Source organism: Bubalus kerabau, chromosome X (genome assembly GCF_029407905.1).
Source record: "Bubalus kerabau isolate K-KA32 ecotype Philippines breed swamp buffalo chromosome X, PCC_UOA_SB_1v2, whole genome shotgun sequence".
Classification (NCBI taxonomy): domain Eukaryota; kingdom Metazoa; phylum Chordata; class Mammalia; order Artiodactyla; family Bovidae; genus Bubalus; species Bubalus kerabau.
Genome location: NC_073647.1, coordinates 104,097,767 through 104,115,374, shown reverse-complemented (window position 1 = coordinate 104,115,374; position 17,608 = coordinate 104,097,767). Strand labels below are relative to the sequence as shown.

Below are 17,608 nucleotides of genomic sequence, written 5' to 3'. Positions count from 1 at the left end.
TTTCTAGACTAGAAGCTCTTTGAGGGTAGCCCTATCTCTGATTTCACCATTGCCTTCTCCAGTGTCCAGCACACAGCCACAACCCAGTAAATATCAGGTGAGCCCAGTTTGTTGATGAACCGTTGGGATGAGGGAGAAGTATTTAAACTCAGAAGTAGTGCTTACACAAGGTTACTTAGTATGACTTAACAAACTTATTCACAATATTTCCACAATCCTCTGGTAGAACAAAACTTCACTATTAAACACAAAATGTAAAACTGTATTCAGGAATGCATGCAAATGCACACTGAGGAAAAATGCAGAGTAATGCCATCAATGAACTCAACTAGCCACAGCTCACATTTGCAACACCAACCTTGGCAGGGACAAAGCTATATCCAGACTGTTTGACGATAAGTTCCTCTGCAGAGAAGGCTAAAGTGGGCCCAAGCTGACCTTGTCTCCCCCCAGCTACATCCTCACCTTCACTCTCAACTCCTAACAGACAATTTGAGCACTCTCAGAGGACAAGTTTGAATTAAGACCCAAGTTGCACCTGGTTTACAAATTCTAAGTCTTCCAAATACCTAGTTCAGCATACCTTTCACAAACAAGGCACAGCTGAAAGGAAACGCTCTGCAGGATCCAAATCACAGTAAGAGTGGGGGTGAGGTGGGGTGGAGTGGAGGAGGTGAACAAGTTAATCTTAAAACCCCTAACCAAAGTCCTTTCCGTATCTTCAAGCATACCTGACCATGAAATGGTTGGCTGCTGAATCACCAGCTCAGCATTTCCTATCATGTCAGTGGCATACTGATAAAGATAAATGCTGGTGTGTTGTCTGAGAGATTGGAGGGAAACAGCCAGCTGGGAAAGGAGGGCAGGAAGAGGCTAAAGTATGTGGGGCAGCAGGGAACCAAGCTCTTTCAATTCTCAAGACAAATGCTGACATGAACACAGGACACCAACCAACCAGAAACTGACTTTTTCAAGCAGGTTAATGCTTCAATTGAATTTGCTCTGGTTTAAGTGTGCTCCTTTCAGGAGAAATTTTCAAAGGATTTTGTGAAACTGATTTTTAAAAAGCTTCTACTAGATATCTAATGTTACACTAGGTATCAAATGAGGCCCCCAGTTCAAAGGATATTAAGAAAAAATGAAGATCTGCAACAGCTTCCTAACAGGAAAGAAAAAATCCTATTACATCACTGGGTAACATGAGTACTGAATCATCCTTCTTTGTAGATAGTCTATTATAAACGCAAATTGTCAGGCAGCTCGGAAAGAACAGGCAGTGATTAGAATCCAACAACAGACTGCTTGTGATTCTCCAGACCCCCTTCTCCCTGGGGTCATGCTTTGGTCCTTGGCCAGGCTCAAGCCTGCTTACCTTCAATCACAGCTTTCTTTTTTTCTGCCTCAAAGAAGAAATAACCTTGGCAGCCCGCATTTCCTCATTTAGGTTGAGGAGCTTTTACAGAAGGAGCCCCGGTCTGAACTGCTTTAGAAGGGCACTTGCTGTATTCTCTGCCTTTCACAGGAACAAACACCACCTAAAGAAGCACCAATGTTCCCTGGCGGTCAGAATGTGATGTCACTGTTGGAATCACGTGACCAGACCCTTGGACCAGCCTTGGAGAAAGAAGATTTTTAACCAAGCACAGAAGCCTTAAAGATGTAGTCTCATCTAAACAAATGCCATCAAACCAGAGGCAGTCAGGTCAGTTCAGAAAACTGGGATTTGGACAAATTTAAGGTTTTCAGACCTCATTTAGCAGAAAATCTAAGAAGGCAAAGTATAAACATCAGAAAGCATTTAAAGTTACAGGGATCTTAAATATTTTAAAAAGGGGGAGGGAGAGAGAGACAGGCAAATATGGAAAGGCTTTTTTTTTTAATGTACTGGATACCAATAACACAGATAAAAATCTCACCAGAGTAATGAGCTAAATTAGTGAAATGAAAAAAAGATGCCAGACACAAGAGAGCACATAACATGATTTTATTCATGTAAGTTCAAAGGCAGACAAACCTAAGTTATATGGTTTTAGGATACCCATGTAAGTGACTACATTTTAAGGGGAAACAAGAAAATGCCCAAAGTAAAGACAGTAGCTGACTAGGGAGAGAGGGGACTCACCTTCTGGATGGAGCACATGGTGAAGGTTGGGCTTTGGGAAGGCTGGCAATTTTTCTTAATCTGGGCAGGGGTTACCTGAGTATTCACATTATGATTATTCTTTAAACTGTATACACATAGCTTATGTCTTTCTATAGAGAAAATTATGAAAAATTGACCAAGGGAACATTTCATGCAAAGATGGGCTCAATAAAGGACAGAAATGGTATGGACCTCACAGAAGCAGAAGATATTAAGAAGAGGTGGCAACAATACACAGAAGAACTCTACAAAAAAGATCTTCATGACCCAGATAATCACGACGGTGTGATCACTCACCTAGAGCCAGACATCCTGGAATTTGAAGTCAAGTGGGCCTTAGAAATCATCACTACGAACAAAGCTAGTGGAGCTGATGGAATTCCAGTTGAGCTATTTCAAATCCTGAAAGATGATGCTGTGAAAGTGCTGCACTCAATATGCCAGCACATTTGGAAAACTCAGCAGTGGCCACAGGACTAGAAAAGGTCAGTTTTCATTTCAATCCCAAAGAAAGGCAATGCCAAAGAATGCTCAAACTGCCGTACAATTGCACTCATCTCACACGCTAGTAAAGTAATGCTCAAAATTCTCCCAGCCAGGCTTTAGCAATACATGAACCATGAACTTCCTGATGTTCAAGCTGGTTTTAGAAAAGGCAGAGGAACCAGAGACCAAATTGCCAACATCCGCTGGATCATGGACAAAGCAAGAGAGTTCCAGAAAAAACATCTATTTCTGCTTTATTGACTATGCCAAAGCCTTTGACTGTGTGGATCACAATAAACTGTGGACAATTCTGAAAGAGATGGGAATACCAGACCACCTGACCTGCCTCTTGAGAAACGTCTATGCAGGTCAGGAAGCAACAGTTAGAACTGGACATGGAACAACAGACTGGTTCCAAATAGGAAAAGGAGTACGTCAAGGCTGTATATTGTCACCCTGCTTATTTAACTTCTATGGAGAATACATCATGAGAAACGCTGGACTGGAAGAAACACAAGCTGGAATCAAGGTTGCCGGGAGAAATATCAATAACCTCAGATATGCAGATGATATCACCCTTATGGCAGAAAGTGAAGAGGAACTCAAAAGCCTCTTGATGAAAGTGAACGTGGAGAGTGAAAAAGTTGGCTTAAAGCTCAACATTCAGAAAACTAAGATCATGGCATCCGGTCTCATCACTTCATGGGAAATAGATGGGGAAACAGGGAAAACAGTGGCAGACTTTATTTTTGGGGGCTCCAAAATCACTGCAGATGGTGATTGCAGCCATGAAATTAAAAGACGCTTACTCCCTGGAAGGAAAGTTATGACCAACCTAGATAGCATATTAAAAAGCAGAGACATTACTTTGCCAACAAAGGTTCATCTAGTCAAGGCTATGGTTTTTCCTGTGGTCATGTATGGATGTGAGAGTTGGACTGTGAAGAAGGCTGAGCGCCGAAGAATTGATGCTTTTGAACTGTGGTGTTGGAGAAGACTCTTGAGAGTCCCTTGGACTGCAAGGAGATCCAACCAGTCCATTCTGAAGAAGATCAGCCCTGGGATGTCTTTGGAAGGAATGATGCTAAAGCTGAAACTCCAGTACTTTGGCCACCTCATGCGAAGAGTTGACTCATTGGAAAAGACTCTGATGCTGGGAGGGATTGGGGGCAGGAGGAGAAGGGGACGACAGAGGATGAGATGGTTGGATGGCATCACCGACTCGATGGACATGAGTTTGAATAGACTCTGGAAGTTGGTGATGGACAGGGAGGCCTGGCGTGCTGCGATTCATGGGGTTGCAAAGAGTCGGACTCGACTGAGCACCTGAACTGAACTGAACCACCTAAGTGAATGCATACAGCAGCCACTGTTAAACATTAATCTAGTCGGTGTGCTCCAATAATCAGACCTACATATAGTGTTTCAAAATGTTGTGATTACTGTCATCAATTCTTAAGGCCTGATGAATCGTAAAGTATCAATATAACAAAACGTTAGGAAATGTGAGGCACTTCATGGAACCTACATGCTTTTGGTCCAGTCCATCACTATGACAGTATCTCAGTTCTTGATGAACTAACCTAGCACTAACAAGAAGTAAAATGAAGTGGCAACTGATAGTATTGTGGCAAAGAACTAACAAGTTTAAAAAGCAAAAGCTATGACTCAAGTGTGACTGTATTGTACAATTATACTTTTAGAAAAGTATGTATTTCTTACTTAAAGAGGATGACAGGGCCAACCTCACAAGCCTGCTTCAAGGTTTTCTTTACTAAATGGGATTCTATGTGTAGTATCTGAAGACCACTACAGAATATATTCGCTTATAATAAGACTTGCATTACCTTATTAGATTATTTTACACTTTAACATATTAGTTTTTGGTACTTAAGAAAATGTATAGATTTTCAATGTATGGTAACTGGATTGCATAACTAGTACCATGTCAATAACTTCTGGTGAAAGTTCATGTGTTTTTCAAATGCTCCATCAGTGCTTCTGCGGAGGAACTATTTTATTCCATGTAAATTTACCTCTCTTGAAAACTAGAGGACTGATAGCTATGACACAGTCCTCCTACTAAAATGAGATTTAATTACAATTCAGATTAAGAAATGAGGCACTGGATTTTCAGCAACGTGGTTGGCTCTAGATATTATCACACTAAGCGAAGTAATGCAGAGAAAGACAAATGTATGATACCACTTACATGCGGAATCTAAAAAATGATACAAACGAACTTATTTACAAAATAGAAACAGACTCACAGACATATAAAACACACTTACAGTTACTAAAGAGGAAGGAAAGGGAGATAATTTAGGAGTTGGGATTAGCAGATGCACACAACTATATATAAAATAGATAACCAACAAGGACCTACTGTATAGCATAGGAAACTATACTCAATATTTTGTAATAACCTATAAGGGAAAAGAATATGAAAAGGAATATAGATATATTTAGTGTGTGTATACACACACACACACACACACACACACACACTCTAAAATTACAATGAGTTGTATTCAATTTTTGGCTGTAATTTATGCAATTGCTTTTTGTGATTTTTAGAGAAGGAGGCACCTGTGTTACTTTATTACTATAAAATTTTCCTAATCAATATTTGGTGAATTTTACTAGTCAGTCTACCTCACATTTTGTTTATGATTCTAAATTGTTTTAAGTTATGTTTACAGTATGTTTTTATCCTTTAATTTGGTGGCTGCATTAAAATTCTCTCCCATCCTCCCCAAAATGTATAAATGAATCACTCTGCTGTATACCAGAAATTAACACAATATTATAAATCAACTATACTTCAATTAAAAAAAATAAATGAGGCACTGGTATTCAGAATTTGACATTATATTTCTTTTACTCTTTTCTATCCCACTATTCCCTTCTCTGCCAAATGTGTAATCTCTAGCACATGTTCCTTTATACAGGCTGTCAGGTGTAGGTCAATTACTATGGAAATAAGAGAAATGCTTACCAATTTTTAATGTATCCTATGATAAAACCACAATGATAAAGTTAATATTTGGGGACAGAGTTATTTTTGTGGAGCACAGATCTGATCAGATCATTTTCTGTTTCTAATATGTTAGTTGCTCCTACAACAAAGTTTTTAAAACTTTCAACATAGGAAGACCACTTAACGAGGATTTGACACAAGTATGGACTAGGAATTAGAAGATATTCATCATAATTTTTAGAATAGGAAAAAATACTTTAAGTGTATAATAAGGATGATGACAATAATACTACTACTTTTTAAGGTTTTATCAATGAGAGGGATGAAACTTACTCTTTCACAGAGGTGTCTATATATGACTTGATGACAAATAGCTTAAGCTGTGGGTCTTATTCCACATCCAATTGGTCTATTTTCTTAGCATTTTTTTTTACTTAGTAGAAAGAAATATTAAATTCATAAAACTAAGTTATCAAGAATGAGTGTAGAAATTATTCCATTCTGGATCAACTACTGAGGTACAAATAGAGTAGCAAAATGCAAAAGGCTTTTCAAAAAACAATGGATTAAAACTTAAGCTTCTTTAGATAAACAAGGACCTACTGTATAACACAGGGAACTATAGTCAATATCTTGTAATAACCTATAAGGGAAAACATTAATAATCTGAAAAAGTATATATATATATATATAGAATCACTTTCCTGTACAACCTGAAATACTGTAAATCAACTATACTTCAATTTAAAAACAGGGTGATTTTTTTAAAAAGTTAAGCTTCTGGTGTGTACTCTGCCAAGAAAAAAAGCAAAATTAAACAACAGCTCTAAATATCAAGATTGGGGTTCTTAGGCAAGTCTATATTGTTGTGTCTACACACACACACACACAAAGGTAAAACTTAGATAAGTTTTGAAGGCATAGTGTGCCATTCACCGTAAGTTATATAAGAAATGGTTTAATGCTCTAGCAGGAAAATGATTCAAGTTAAAGTACATCTGGATCTTAAATGATAATAGAAAGGTCCCCTAAAGCTTATCTGCATTGCTTGAGTCTGGGACAAAAATGTACAGAAAACTAGTCAGAAAAAAAAAAAGTCAACCTTGAAACAGCTTTCCTGGAAAGGTCTAAAAACTTAATTAATGGGTGTATAAAAGCACATGGCTGAATGAGGAGGCATATAAATGAATGTATTTTGCTCATTTCCCTTTATGGAAACCACTTTCTAATATTTTCTAAAAATCACATGATGCTTAAAACTAGAAAACCCCTTAAGATACAAGAAAATAAATTCCAATTTGAGACTTAATGTTTATTTCAATCTCTAACCAATATGCCATTAGAAATTTCCTGGGGGAGCTGAACAGTAACTGATTAAGTGAATTAGTTAAACACTAACAGAAACACAAGGGGAAAGAGGATAGAAAGAAACCTTGTGCACCCTGACATACTGCTTTAGTGATAACCACACTGCATGTGGGCTCACTTATTGGCAGCAGCCCAAAGAAAGAAAGAAGCACACAGAGAAATGGAGCAGGGCTATTGGTATGCATCAGAGGACTTGGAAAACAGTTGCACTTTTAGGATATATTTCAGTTTTTACAGGGATATTTTGTATTTTTGCAAAGCTAAAAGCACATATACAAAAACAGTCAACATTCTACCTAGCACACATCAGCAGATATTCATCCTGTGATTTTTAAAATTGTACCTTCATTCAACAGCAAGTACTAAGAGTTTATTATGAGCCACTTCTCACTTTCGTATCTGCACCCCTTTCCCTTCTTGTACTGGTTCATCTATTCCAGATCTCCCAACAAGCCATGAACTCTTTCACATTCCATTCACCTCTGTGTTTGAGAATACATTACAGTTGAAGCCTCAGTAATTAGCCAACATTTTTAGGACCTTTCTATCAATTTGTGCCTCCATTTTGCTTTCCCACTAACCCATACCCACTAGTTGAAAAGCAAATATTAGTGAAGCAGCCCTCTCATCAAAGTCCTGGAGAGTGTCACAGGACTATGTTATGCTTTAATATACTATCTTAGTTTGGCTCCTAGGGCACTTATTCAGGGTGACTATTTCCATTGACTGGGCTTCCCAGGTGGTACTAGTGGTAAAGTAACTTAGCAGGCACGCATTCCATTGATACATATCTGTTAAGCCATACTGGTTGTTACATAGTGAAATACCTCACTTTGTGAGTGGCTGTAGAGAGATAACTACTCTTTCCTAAGGACTCTCTTCCCCCACAACCATCCCCCAGAGGCTCCTGAACTTTCCCATGATGCAGCAGCTGGAACACCAAGAGGCTCCGGGACATGGCTCAGTGTCTGTGTTGTTCTGACGGTCACCCCTGCACCCATTTCAATTAAGGACTGACTGCTGAGAGCTGGGCTGCCCAGGTGGCGCTAGTGGTAAAGAACCCGCCTGCCTAATACAGGCGACGTAAAAGACACAAGTTCAATCAGGTGTTGAAAGAGGTGGGCAACAGAACTGCAACAACAGGAACAAATATATATGTGCTATTAAAATAGAGTTTGAGGGTTACAAGAAGTATACAGGAAGATGGGGCATGGCAGAAAGGGATAGGAAAAAGGCTTTTGAGATAAGCATTTATCTAGATTCTAATACCACCTTCAGACTCCATGGCTCCCATTGGATACAGCTCTGTCCCCACAAGGTTGTAGACATTTGCTTCACAGTGTATCTTTTAAGCTTTCTATTCCCAGCCATCTGTTCTAATCTAGAAGTTTCCCCACCCAACTCACTTTCATTACCAGTGGAGCTAGGGTACTAACTGCTAGAGTTACCAGTGTTTGGAAAAACAACTTGAGGAGCATGGTTTGGTACCTATAGACTCCCAATGTACAAAATCAATGCAGAAATGGAAGTAGAGGGGCTAGGTTTGACAGCATTGCTGAGAGGGTTGTCCATATAAAGAAAATAGCTCTCTGCCCCCTTACTTGCTCTTCATTCCTTCCTTCTCAACTTTATACTTTACAAGGGACTGACAAGAGGACTGGCAAATGTAATGGATAGGGAGATCTTGCTCTAAGAAGTACATTCCATACCAGAGCACTGAGAAACCCTTTGGCTAGCACAAGCCTATGTAATTACTTATACTTATTATTTTAGAAGCAGCAACTCATCAGTTCCTCTGTACCGAGCCTACATTGGTTTCTCTCTGTTAATCTCCAAAGGAAGCCGGGGATAAGAGATTAGCAATCATTCTTTGGCAGGGAGAAAAACTTCAAGAGAGGAAATAGCAAGTTCTTCCCAAACTCATGGGAATAGTGTGATGTTATGGACAAAAAAATTAATTAGAATTCCAGTGGTTAAGACCCCATGCTGCCAATGTAGGGGGCACGGGTTCGATCCCTAGTCAGGGAACTAAGATCCCACAAGGTATATGGAATGCCCCAAACAAACAAAAATGAATTAAGCACACACACATATAATCTAGGAAATGCTCTTAAATTTAGAAACACTTGGACCTGCATACACCAACATATGCATGTTATTCACTGCAGCACTGGAAACAATGAAAGAGTCCAGTAATGGGGGAATAGCACAAGGAAAGCAGCAGACTGATGTGTACTGAAACAGAAAAATCTCCCAAACCTACTATGTGAAAAAAGCTATTTACAAAATAATAAGATTTTTAAAAATTGTGTATCTCTGTGTTAACTGGATAGAAAAAGAATTGAAAGGGTCATAACTGAATTATTTTGAAGGGTTATCTCTGGAGTGGGAAGTCGGCAGTGAGGGGGGGGACTTTCACATGTTATATACATGTGCACTGTTTGAATCTCTAACAGTGAGGTGTGTTTATGTATTATGTGTGTTTCTAAAAAGAAAAATAACAATAATGCAGCTAGAAGATTAGAAACAGGACATCACAAAGGAAAGACTTCTATTGTGAGAGGCAGACCATTGGGGTATTTGGAAACAAAACAGGCGACAGGTTTCAGACAACACCAGGAAAAATGTACCAGAAGGAAGATGGCTTACTACATTTTTAAGTGAAAGTCAATGGGAAAAATAGTCTTCGTGATCAGGCCCGTTGTCCAGCAGTAAGAAGATACAGATTCCAAGCCTAGCTCCATAACTCAGTAATTTTGTCAACCTGAGCAACTGCCTTCATCTCTGTGGCTTTAAGGTTCCCCATCTGTAAAACGAGGGTGTATTAACATGTATGATTCTTACAGTCCTTTCCCACCCTCATACTCATTATTTTAGCAATGATTATTTGTGGATCATTCATACATTGTGCTAAATGACTTTTGAGAAGACCTTAGCTTTGAAGAATTTCAAAGGTATTTTGATTGCATAGTTAGAGAATACTCTTCTGGCAAGATCATAAAATGGTACTAATCTTGGAAAAGTAAGATTCAGCTCAGCAGTGAAGTAGGGCACACCTGGGACCAAACGCACCTGGTCTCCAGCTAGCCAGAGCTATACCAACATGGTTACCAAACCTCTGGAGAACCCGCTAGCCACAGACCCCAGAAACACTCACAACACTCCCAAAACATCACAGCAACCCTTTCCTCTACCCTAGAATGTCATAAACTGGAACAAAGTGCAGTTCAAAATAATCCACTCAGGATTTATTAGAGGCCAAATGTTTGTCCTCTAATTTTCTTCTTTCAAGAGGGGACCAAAGCAGTGTAACTAATTAGAAAATAAATGGGGAGCTTCCAGATTCAACCCTTGCAAGTAAAAAGCTCAGTTGTCTTGCTGTTCACTTGAAACTAATACAACACTGTAAATTAACTATACTTCAGTTAAAATAAATAAATAAATAAGAGGTTGTCACTCCCATTTGAAAAACAAGAAAAGGCTAGAAAAAACGAAAATCAGTTAACTTTTCCAGGGCTCACCAGAGAGAATTATAAGGTTGCAAGGGAAATTCCAACCCCCAGATCTGAAGAAACAGGCTTATCTGAAAAGACACCGAGAAAGATCTGCTTACCTGGCCACTTAAATGGCAATTCTGACTAATTTCTGAAGGCTGAGTATGGACTTACGTGAAAATAAGAAACTTCTGAGCCTATACTTTGGTGTTCTCAAAGAAAGATCTCTTCCAGACTCTGATGAAAAGGTAAGAGTTATCATTGTGAAATAGGCCAAACAGGTCATTCTAACAAAGGCCTATGCTCCAGGGGAAAATACTTTGCCTGAGACTTATACCAGGTGGGGGAAGGGCATTCTTCCCTCTCCAGCCCCTACCCCAGCCTCCTAATCTCACCTAAGGGAAAAAAAGCAAAGTCAGTAGGGCTCTGGGCTTCCTGGAAATGGGTTGGAAATTCTGACAGGAGTAGGGGGCAGGGAAAACAAAACGCTATACCACTGGATTATATTTTGTGAAGGTCAAATACAAAACACAGGTCCAACAGACACTGTGATTTAATCAGAAAATTATAAAATAACCTATTCCCCTATACCATACCACCATACCAATAGGGCTCCTGTATACTGGCTCAGAAGGTAAAGAATCCAGCAGCAAAGACCTGTGTTCCATTCCTGGGCTGGGAAGATCCCCTGGAGAAGGGAATGGCAACCCACTCCAGTATTCTTGCCTGAGAAATCCCATAGACAGAGAAGCCTGGTGGGCTACACTCCACGGGATCACAAAGAGTTGGACACGACTGAGTGACTAATGCTTTCACTTTCATACTTAATAGCAGTGAATTACAGCTGCAAGATACAGAATGGAGTGGTGCTTAAGGAAGCTCAGTCAAGACAGGAGACAAAAACAAGGACACTAGAGAGATTTAGCCCCCTAGCACCAATGACTACACCAAACATTAAACACAGCCCAACTCCTAGCCAGTTTAACATAAATCTTAACACAAGAGAATTAAACTAGAAACCTACAGAAAAATAGCTGGAAAATGCCGAAATACCTGGAAATAAAGCAACATGCTTCCAAATAACCCATGGGTTAAAGACCTCTCAAGATGAATTTTGAAATATTTTGAAGTGAAAATGAAAATACAACATAACAAAATTTGTGGGATACAGCAAAAGCAGTCCTTAGAAATTTATAGTATTAAATGTATATATTAGAAAAGAAGATCTAAAATCAAAAGCTCTGACCCTCACCAAAGAAGACATACAGATGGCAAATAGCAAATGAAAAGATGCTCATCATCATTTGTCATTAGGGTAACACAAATTAACAATGAGATCCCACTGCACACCTATTAGAATGGCTAAAATCTAAAACACTGACAATACCAACTGCTTGCAAGGATGTGGAGTTACAGGAACTATCAATCATTGTTGACGGGGAAACAAAATGGCACACCCACTTCAGAAGACAGTTTGGCAATTTCTCATAAAACTAAAAAGTTTTATCACATAATCCAGAAACACACACGCATATATTTACCCAACTGACTTGAAAACTTATACCTACGGGAAAGCTCACACACAGATATTTGTAGCAGCTTTAGTCATAATTGTCAAAAGCTGGAAGAAACCAAGATGTTATACAGTAGGTAGGTGAATGAATAGACTAACTGTGGTATAGCTGGACAATGGAATATTATTCAGCAATGAAAAGGAATGTGCTATCAATCTACACAAAGACATAGAAGAGCCTTAAATGCATATTGCTAAATGAAAGAAGCCAATCTGAAAAGTCTACACACTGTATGATTCTGTTTATAAAGAAACTCTCAAAGTGTTAGTCACTCAGTTGTATCCAACTCTTTGAAACCCCCATGGACTATACCCCACCAGGCTCCTCTGTCCATGGGACTTTCCAGGCAAGAATACTGGAATGGGTAGCTATTCCCTTCTCCAGGGGATCTTCCTGACCCAGGGATCAAACCCACGTCTCCTGCACTGCAGGCAGATTCTTTACTGGCTGAGCCACCCAGGAAAGCCCAAAGATATCCTAGAAAAGACAAATTTATGAAGATGAAAATGGATTGATGGTTGCCAGGGGCTCAGAAGGAAGGACATTGAATAGGTAAGACATGGGATTTCTCAGGGCAGTGAAACTATTCTGCATGATACTGTAATAGTAGATACATGTCACCATGTACTTATCAAAATCTATAGAGCTTTACAGCACAAAGAGTGAACCTTAATGTATGCAATTAAAAAAAAATCCCAGGATGGAATGCATTAAGTGACAAAAGAATCTAATTATATTACAAATTTGTGAAACAGCCTCACTAAAAGGGGTAAAAGGAAAAGATGCTGACCCAAGTAACTAGAAATGGAGTTTTTAAAACTAAAGGCAAAAGGAATTTTGTATAAGTGCTTTACTCTAGTTGATAAAGTAGTTTCCCATGAAGGATATGGGTTAACAATTTGAAATCCATGCATGTACATTGGAAATGAACAGTTAAAAATTGGATGGTGGATGGTGAGAGCCATGTTTCTCACTACCTTAAGGGGAAGAAGTAAGGGAAGAAGGCAAGAATGAACCATGTGTTAATGGATTAGAATTAGAGACATCAGTATGATCTCATGTTTAGCTTAATATAGATGCAGATAGTTAAATATGTAGGTCAGTATACACATATATTTGTATTTCCTTACTGAGTGGGCCTAGAATCAACAACACCACAATAGAAAAAAAGCACACTGAATGCCCAGATCTTGGTTTCTAATACCAACCTCCACTGAAAGGAACCAGGGCTCCTTGGAGAAATGGCTGATTCTAGGACTGAGTCAGGAAATACATAACATGGGCCTGGAGTATGTTGTACCAAAAAGTAAGTGCTCAAGAAACCTCCACAGTAACAGGGGTATGTCAAAGGGAAACAGAGCCGACTGAAAGAGCTTTGAGTGGACAGCTAGAAAATTTTGAATAAAATAAATTATAATGGATTATAGTCCAAAGTATTAAACAAATGAGTCCCTACTGTTATAAATAAATGATTAAATAAATAACTGGGAGAGAATAGAGAAATCTCTAATGAAGAACAATTCCAAATAGTATCTTTAGATACTCCACCCTCAAGGAGGTAGAGAATAACTTCCTTATTCTTAAGTGTCAGCTATGCAGTGACTTCCTTCCAAAGAACACATTATGAAAAGGATGAAAAAAGTGTAACTTCGCAGTTGAAAAAATTGATAAATACTGCCTCATCCAAGTGATCAAGGTGAACATCAGCAGTCATGAGTCATACTGACAGCATATACCTTTGATATGAATGTGGTAAGAAAGACATTTTACCTCTAGTCTTCTCCCCCAAGCTTCAGTCTAATTATGAGAAAAGCATCTAACAAATCCCAGTTGAGCAACAATCTACAAACACGGGGCCAGTACTCCTCAAAACTGTCAAGATCACCAAATAGAAAGGAAGTCTAAGAAACCATCATAGCCAAGAGGGGCCCAAGGAGACACAATGACAAAATGTAATGTTGTATCCTGGATGGGACATTGGGTAAAAACTCAGTAGATCCAAATAAAACATATACTTAAGACAACAATATAAACATATAAATGGGGGAAAGATTACAGGGTGTACATTCTAAAATCTGACCAGGTATTTTTCCATTAAGGAAACTTTAAAGCCTTTAATGCCTGTGGACCATCACCATACACCCCCTTTTATGGGTTCAGCATATAAAACAGGTGAGGTTTATGGCTCCACAGAGCTTCTGATATCAGTCACTCTTTTTTCAAGCTCAAAAAGCAGCAATAACAATTGCCATTCTCCTAGGCTAAGTGTTTAAAAAATCTGCCTACATTGCAAGAGACCGGGGTTCGATCCCTGGGTCAGGAAGATCCCCTGGAGAAGGGAATGGCAAATCACTCCAGTATTTTTGCCTGGAGGATCCCATGGACAGAGGAGCCTGGTGGGCTACAGTCCATGGGGTTGCAGAGAGTCGGACATGACTGAGCAACTAACACTATTACTACTACCACTGCTGCTGCTGCTGCTTCTATTCCTAGGCCAAGTGTTTAGGGAAGTTTGAATACCTAGAGGGTGATGGATCCCAAATTCTGTTTCCTTCTCCTTCTCGCACCATGCACACAAATTGCCTGAGTCAGTTTGGGAGAACCTAACTGAAATGATGATGGTAGGTTTCTCCATTCTGTTTTTTTTGTTTTTTTTTTTTGTTTTGTTTGTTTTTATTTTTGTTTTTGTTTTACAGCAGGGCAGAACAAATAGAACTGTTTCACAGCTTCCATGGTGTATTTCACGCACTGTCATATTTTTCATTTTAAAAGAGTTTTTTTTTCCCTTCCCTGGGACATCAGGAGCTTATGCTGAGGCTGGCAGGGGTGGTCTGGGCATGTGCTCACATGCAAGGGAGAAATGGCCTGCCTATACTTCACCTGGGCTTGTAAGTTATCTCTGACATTTCTGGTCTGTTCTCCATGTCTAATTGGTCTTACTGATGCTCACTCCAAAATTTCTCCAGAACTTATTCTTCCCCCATCTCCAGTCCTGCTGTCTTAACTCAGGCCTTTGCTCTTTTGCCTAGATTGTTCAAAATTAACAGTTTAATGGTCTTCCAGTCCTCCAGCATACCCTTCCCCTGAATCCATCCTCCACACTGCCATACATTCTCTAAAACATCGATCTAATCACATTCCTCTGCTTTTAAATCATTTGGTAACTGCTTGGTTACAAGGTAAGGTCTAAAAGTTCTCCCAACCTATCTCCTGCTCCAACTGTCACCATCCCCACCCTTGAGTCTCATGCCCCAGACTCACAGCCTCTGTTTTGAGCAGAAAAGGGTCTCTCCTGCTGCTGCTTCCTCTACCTGTGCTGCACTTTCTGCCAGGAATCTCTCTTCATTCTACAGTTAGGGAGTAGCAGCAAGGCAGGCTAGGTAGAAAGATGAGGAAGTGAGAGGAAGAAGGGTATCGAAGAACATTACCAAAACAGCACAGTTCATATCTGGGTATTCCATAAAATACTGAATGCATGCATGACTGAATTGCTGACAAGGAGTTCCAGGCTGCGGAGGCAGGCAAGTGAGAACAGATGGACTACGAGAATAGCTCTGAATTTTTTCCTGTTACTCAAACCCTTTTTCTATTTGCCTCCTCCTCCCGTTCATTCAGATCTCTGTGTTTATGTTTCTTGTAATTTACAGACTACTATAACACTACCTCAGATGCATTTAACCGTGCCATGCATAATTTATTTATTCATTCCTCATAAATCAGCCCCTCCAGCCATCTGGAAAGCAAGAACCACTTCTACTGCCTTTCAAGTTCCTTTTAACTCATCTTTTTAGTACGTGCTATTGTGCCTGGTTCAAAATGTAATATTTTATGCACAGTTTCACCACCGAATATCAAGGACTTTATGACCTTTCTTTTCTATTGCTGTTGTCATGATCATTAGGAAATGCTGTGTGAAAACATTAAAGTAAGAACAACTAAAAAGCAAAGCAAGAAAATTATATCATTACAGAGTATTGTAAGTGGACTGATTTTTGTGTGTGGTTCATGGAAAACAGCTTCATTATTATATGGTCAGACTCTGGAAACCACAAGTAGTAATTCTCCTGTGAAGGATAGTGAAAAGTGAAGGACTACTCATGTAAAACCATAGTCTACAATCATAAGCAATGTTAAAATCTTGCCTGTCTCAGTTTTCTAGTTTATTAAATGAGAATAACGGATATTCACCCCATCACCTACGGAGAGCAATATGAACACACAAAAAGTGCTTTGGTCATATAGATGCCATATGAAATCATTTTTCATTAAAAGCAATGATGATAACTAAACTACTCTGGTTTAACCAGAAGGCTTAAGTAGAGATAGCCAATTTAAGTTAACAGATAACCTAACTGACCACTTCAGTAGAGCCAGTAATTGACATAACTGATTCATTATGGTTATAACTACACATAAATGGACATGATACACAAATGTTCCTTTTATATTAGTAGGCAAATAGAAAAACCCACCAAATACTAAGCTATGAGTACCTCTCTCTTATGAACTTTAAATTCAGGGGTCTCTTCTACTGTCACTGCCCTGAGGTAACTTTACCAGGCAAATTTCTTTATCTTTTTTTAAATGTTTTATTTATTCATTCATTTATTTCTGGCTTTGCAGGGTCTTCATTGCTGCGCAAGCTCTTGTCTAGTTGTGGGGAGTGGAGGTTACTCTCTAGTTGCAGTGTGTGGGCTTCTCATTACAGTGATTTCTCTTGTTGCAGAGCAGGGGCTGTAGGGCATGTAGGCTCAGTAGTTGTGGCTCCCAGCATCTAGAGCACAGACTCAATAGTTGTGGTGCAGGGGTTTAGCTGCTCCACGTCATGTGGGATCTCTCTGGATCAGGGATCAAACCTGTGTCTCCTGCACTGGCAGGCAGATTCTTTACCACTGAGCTACCAGGAACGCCCCTTGTTATCCTTTTGAATTCATGTTTTTCATATTGGTATATTCATCACAAGTTGTTCGCCTCCCCTCAGAGAAGCCTTCCCTGACCATTCCAACCACAGTATTATTCTCGGTTATCATCTATTGTCATAATTAACTAGAGAATCTGTCTGTTTATTTATCCAACTAGATCTAAATTCCAGATCAGCTTGGATCTTATCTATGTTAATCCAGCCACTGTATTCCTAGTGCCTATAGGAGTACCTGGTTCATAGCAGGTGCTCGATGAGTATGTGAAAGAATTTGTCCTCACAGTGACAATAAAGTTCATTCAAACTTCTCAGCATGACATTCAAGACCCAAATTTACTTATTTAGGCTTATATCTTCCATTTTATATCTCTATATATTATGTTTGCTGCTCTGTAAAAGCTTACTTTCTGCCTTGAATGTTCTTCCTCCTACCTAGTAACTTATCTTCCAAGGCCCTTCTCAAACACCCTTTTCTGTGAAATTTTGTCCAGGCCTACAAACACACACACACACACACACACACACACACACACACACACACACACAGAATGCGTCCTCTGCTAAGTTCTTATAAGAGCTATAGCACTTATAGGGTTATAATAGACATAAAATAATGATGATGATGATGATAGCTAACATTTT

General features: G+C 39.2%; 1 protein-coding gene across 9 annotated transcripts in view; it reads right to left on the bottom strand.

Annotated features, from left to right (window-relative positions):
- Window positions 1–17,608, bottom strand: part of CLCN5 (chloride voltage-gated channel 5) — a 193,894-nt gene that overhangs the window by 31,514 nt on the left and 144,772 nt on the right. The window contains exon 1 of one of the 9 annotated variants that reach the window (XM_055564636.1): window positions 10,646–11,759. The exons of 4 other annotated variants lie outside the window; for them this stretch is intronic. In XM_055564636.1, coding sequence (XP_055420611.1) covers window positions 10,646–10,757 — 112 coding nt within the window. In that variant the 5' untranslated portion in view covers window positions 10,758–11,759. 4 more of the 9 variants (XM_055564637.1, XM_055564639.1, XM_055564640.1 and 1 more) reach the window with 4 other exon arrangements.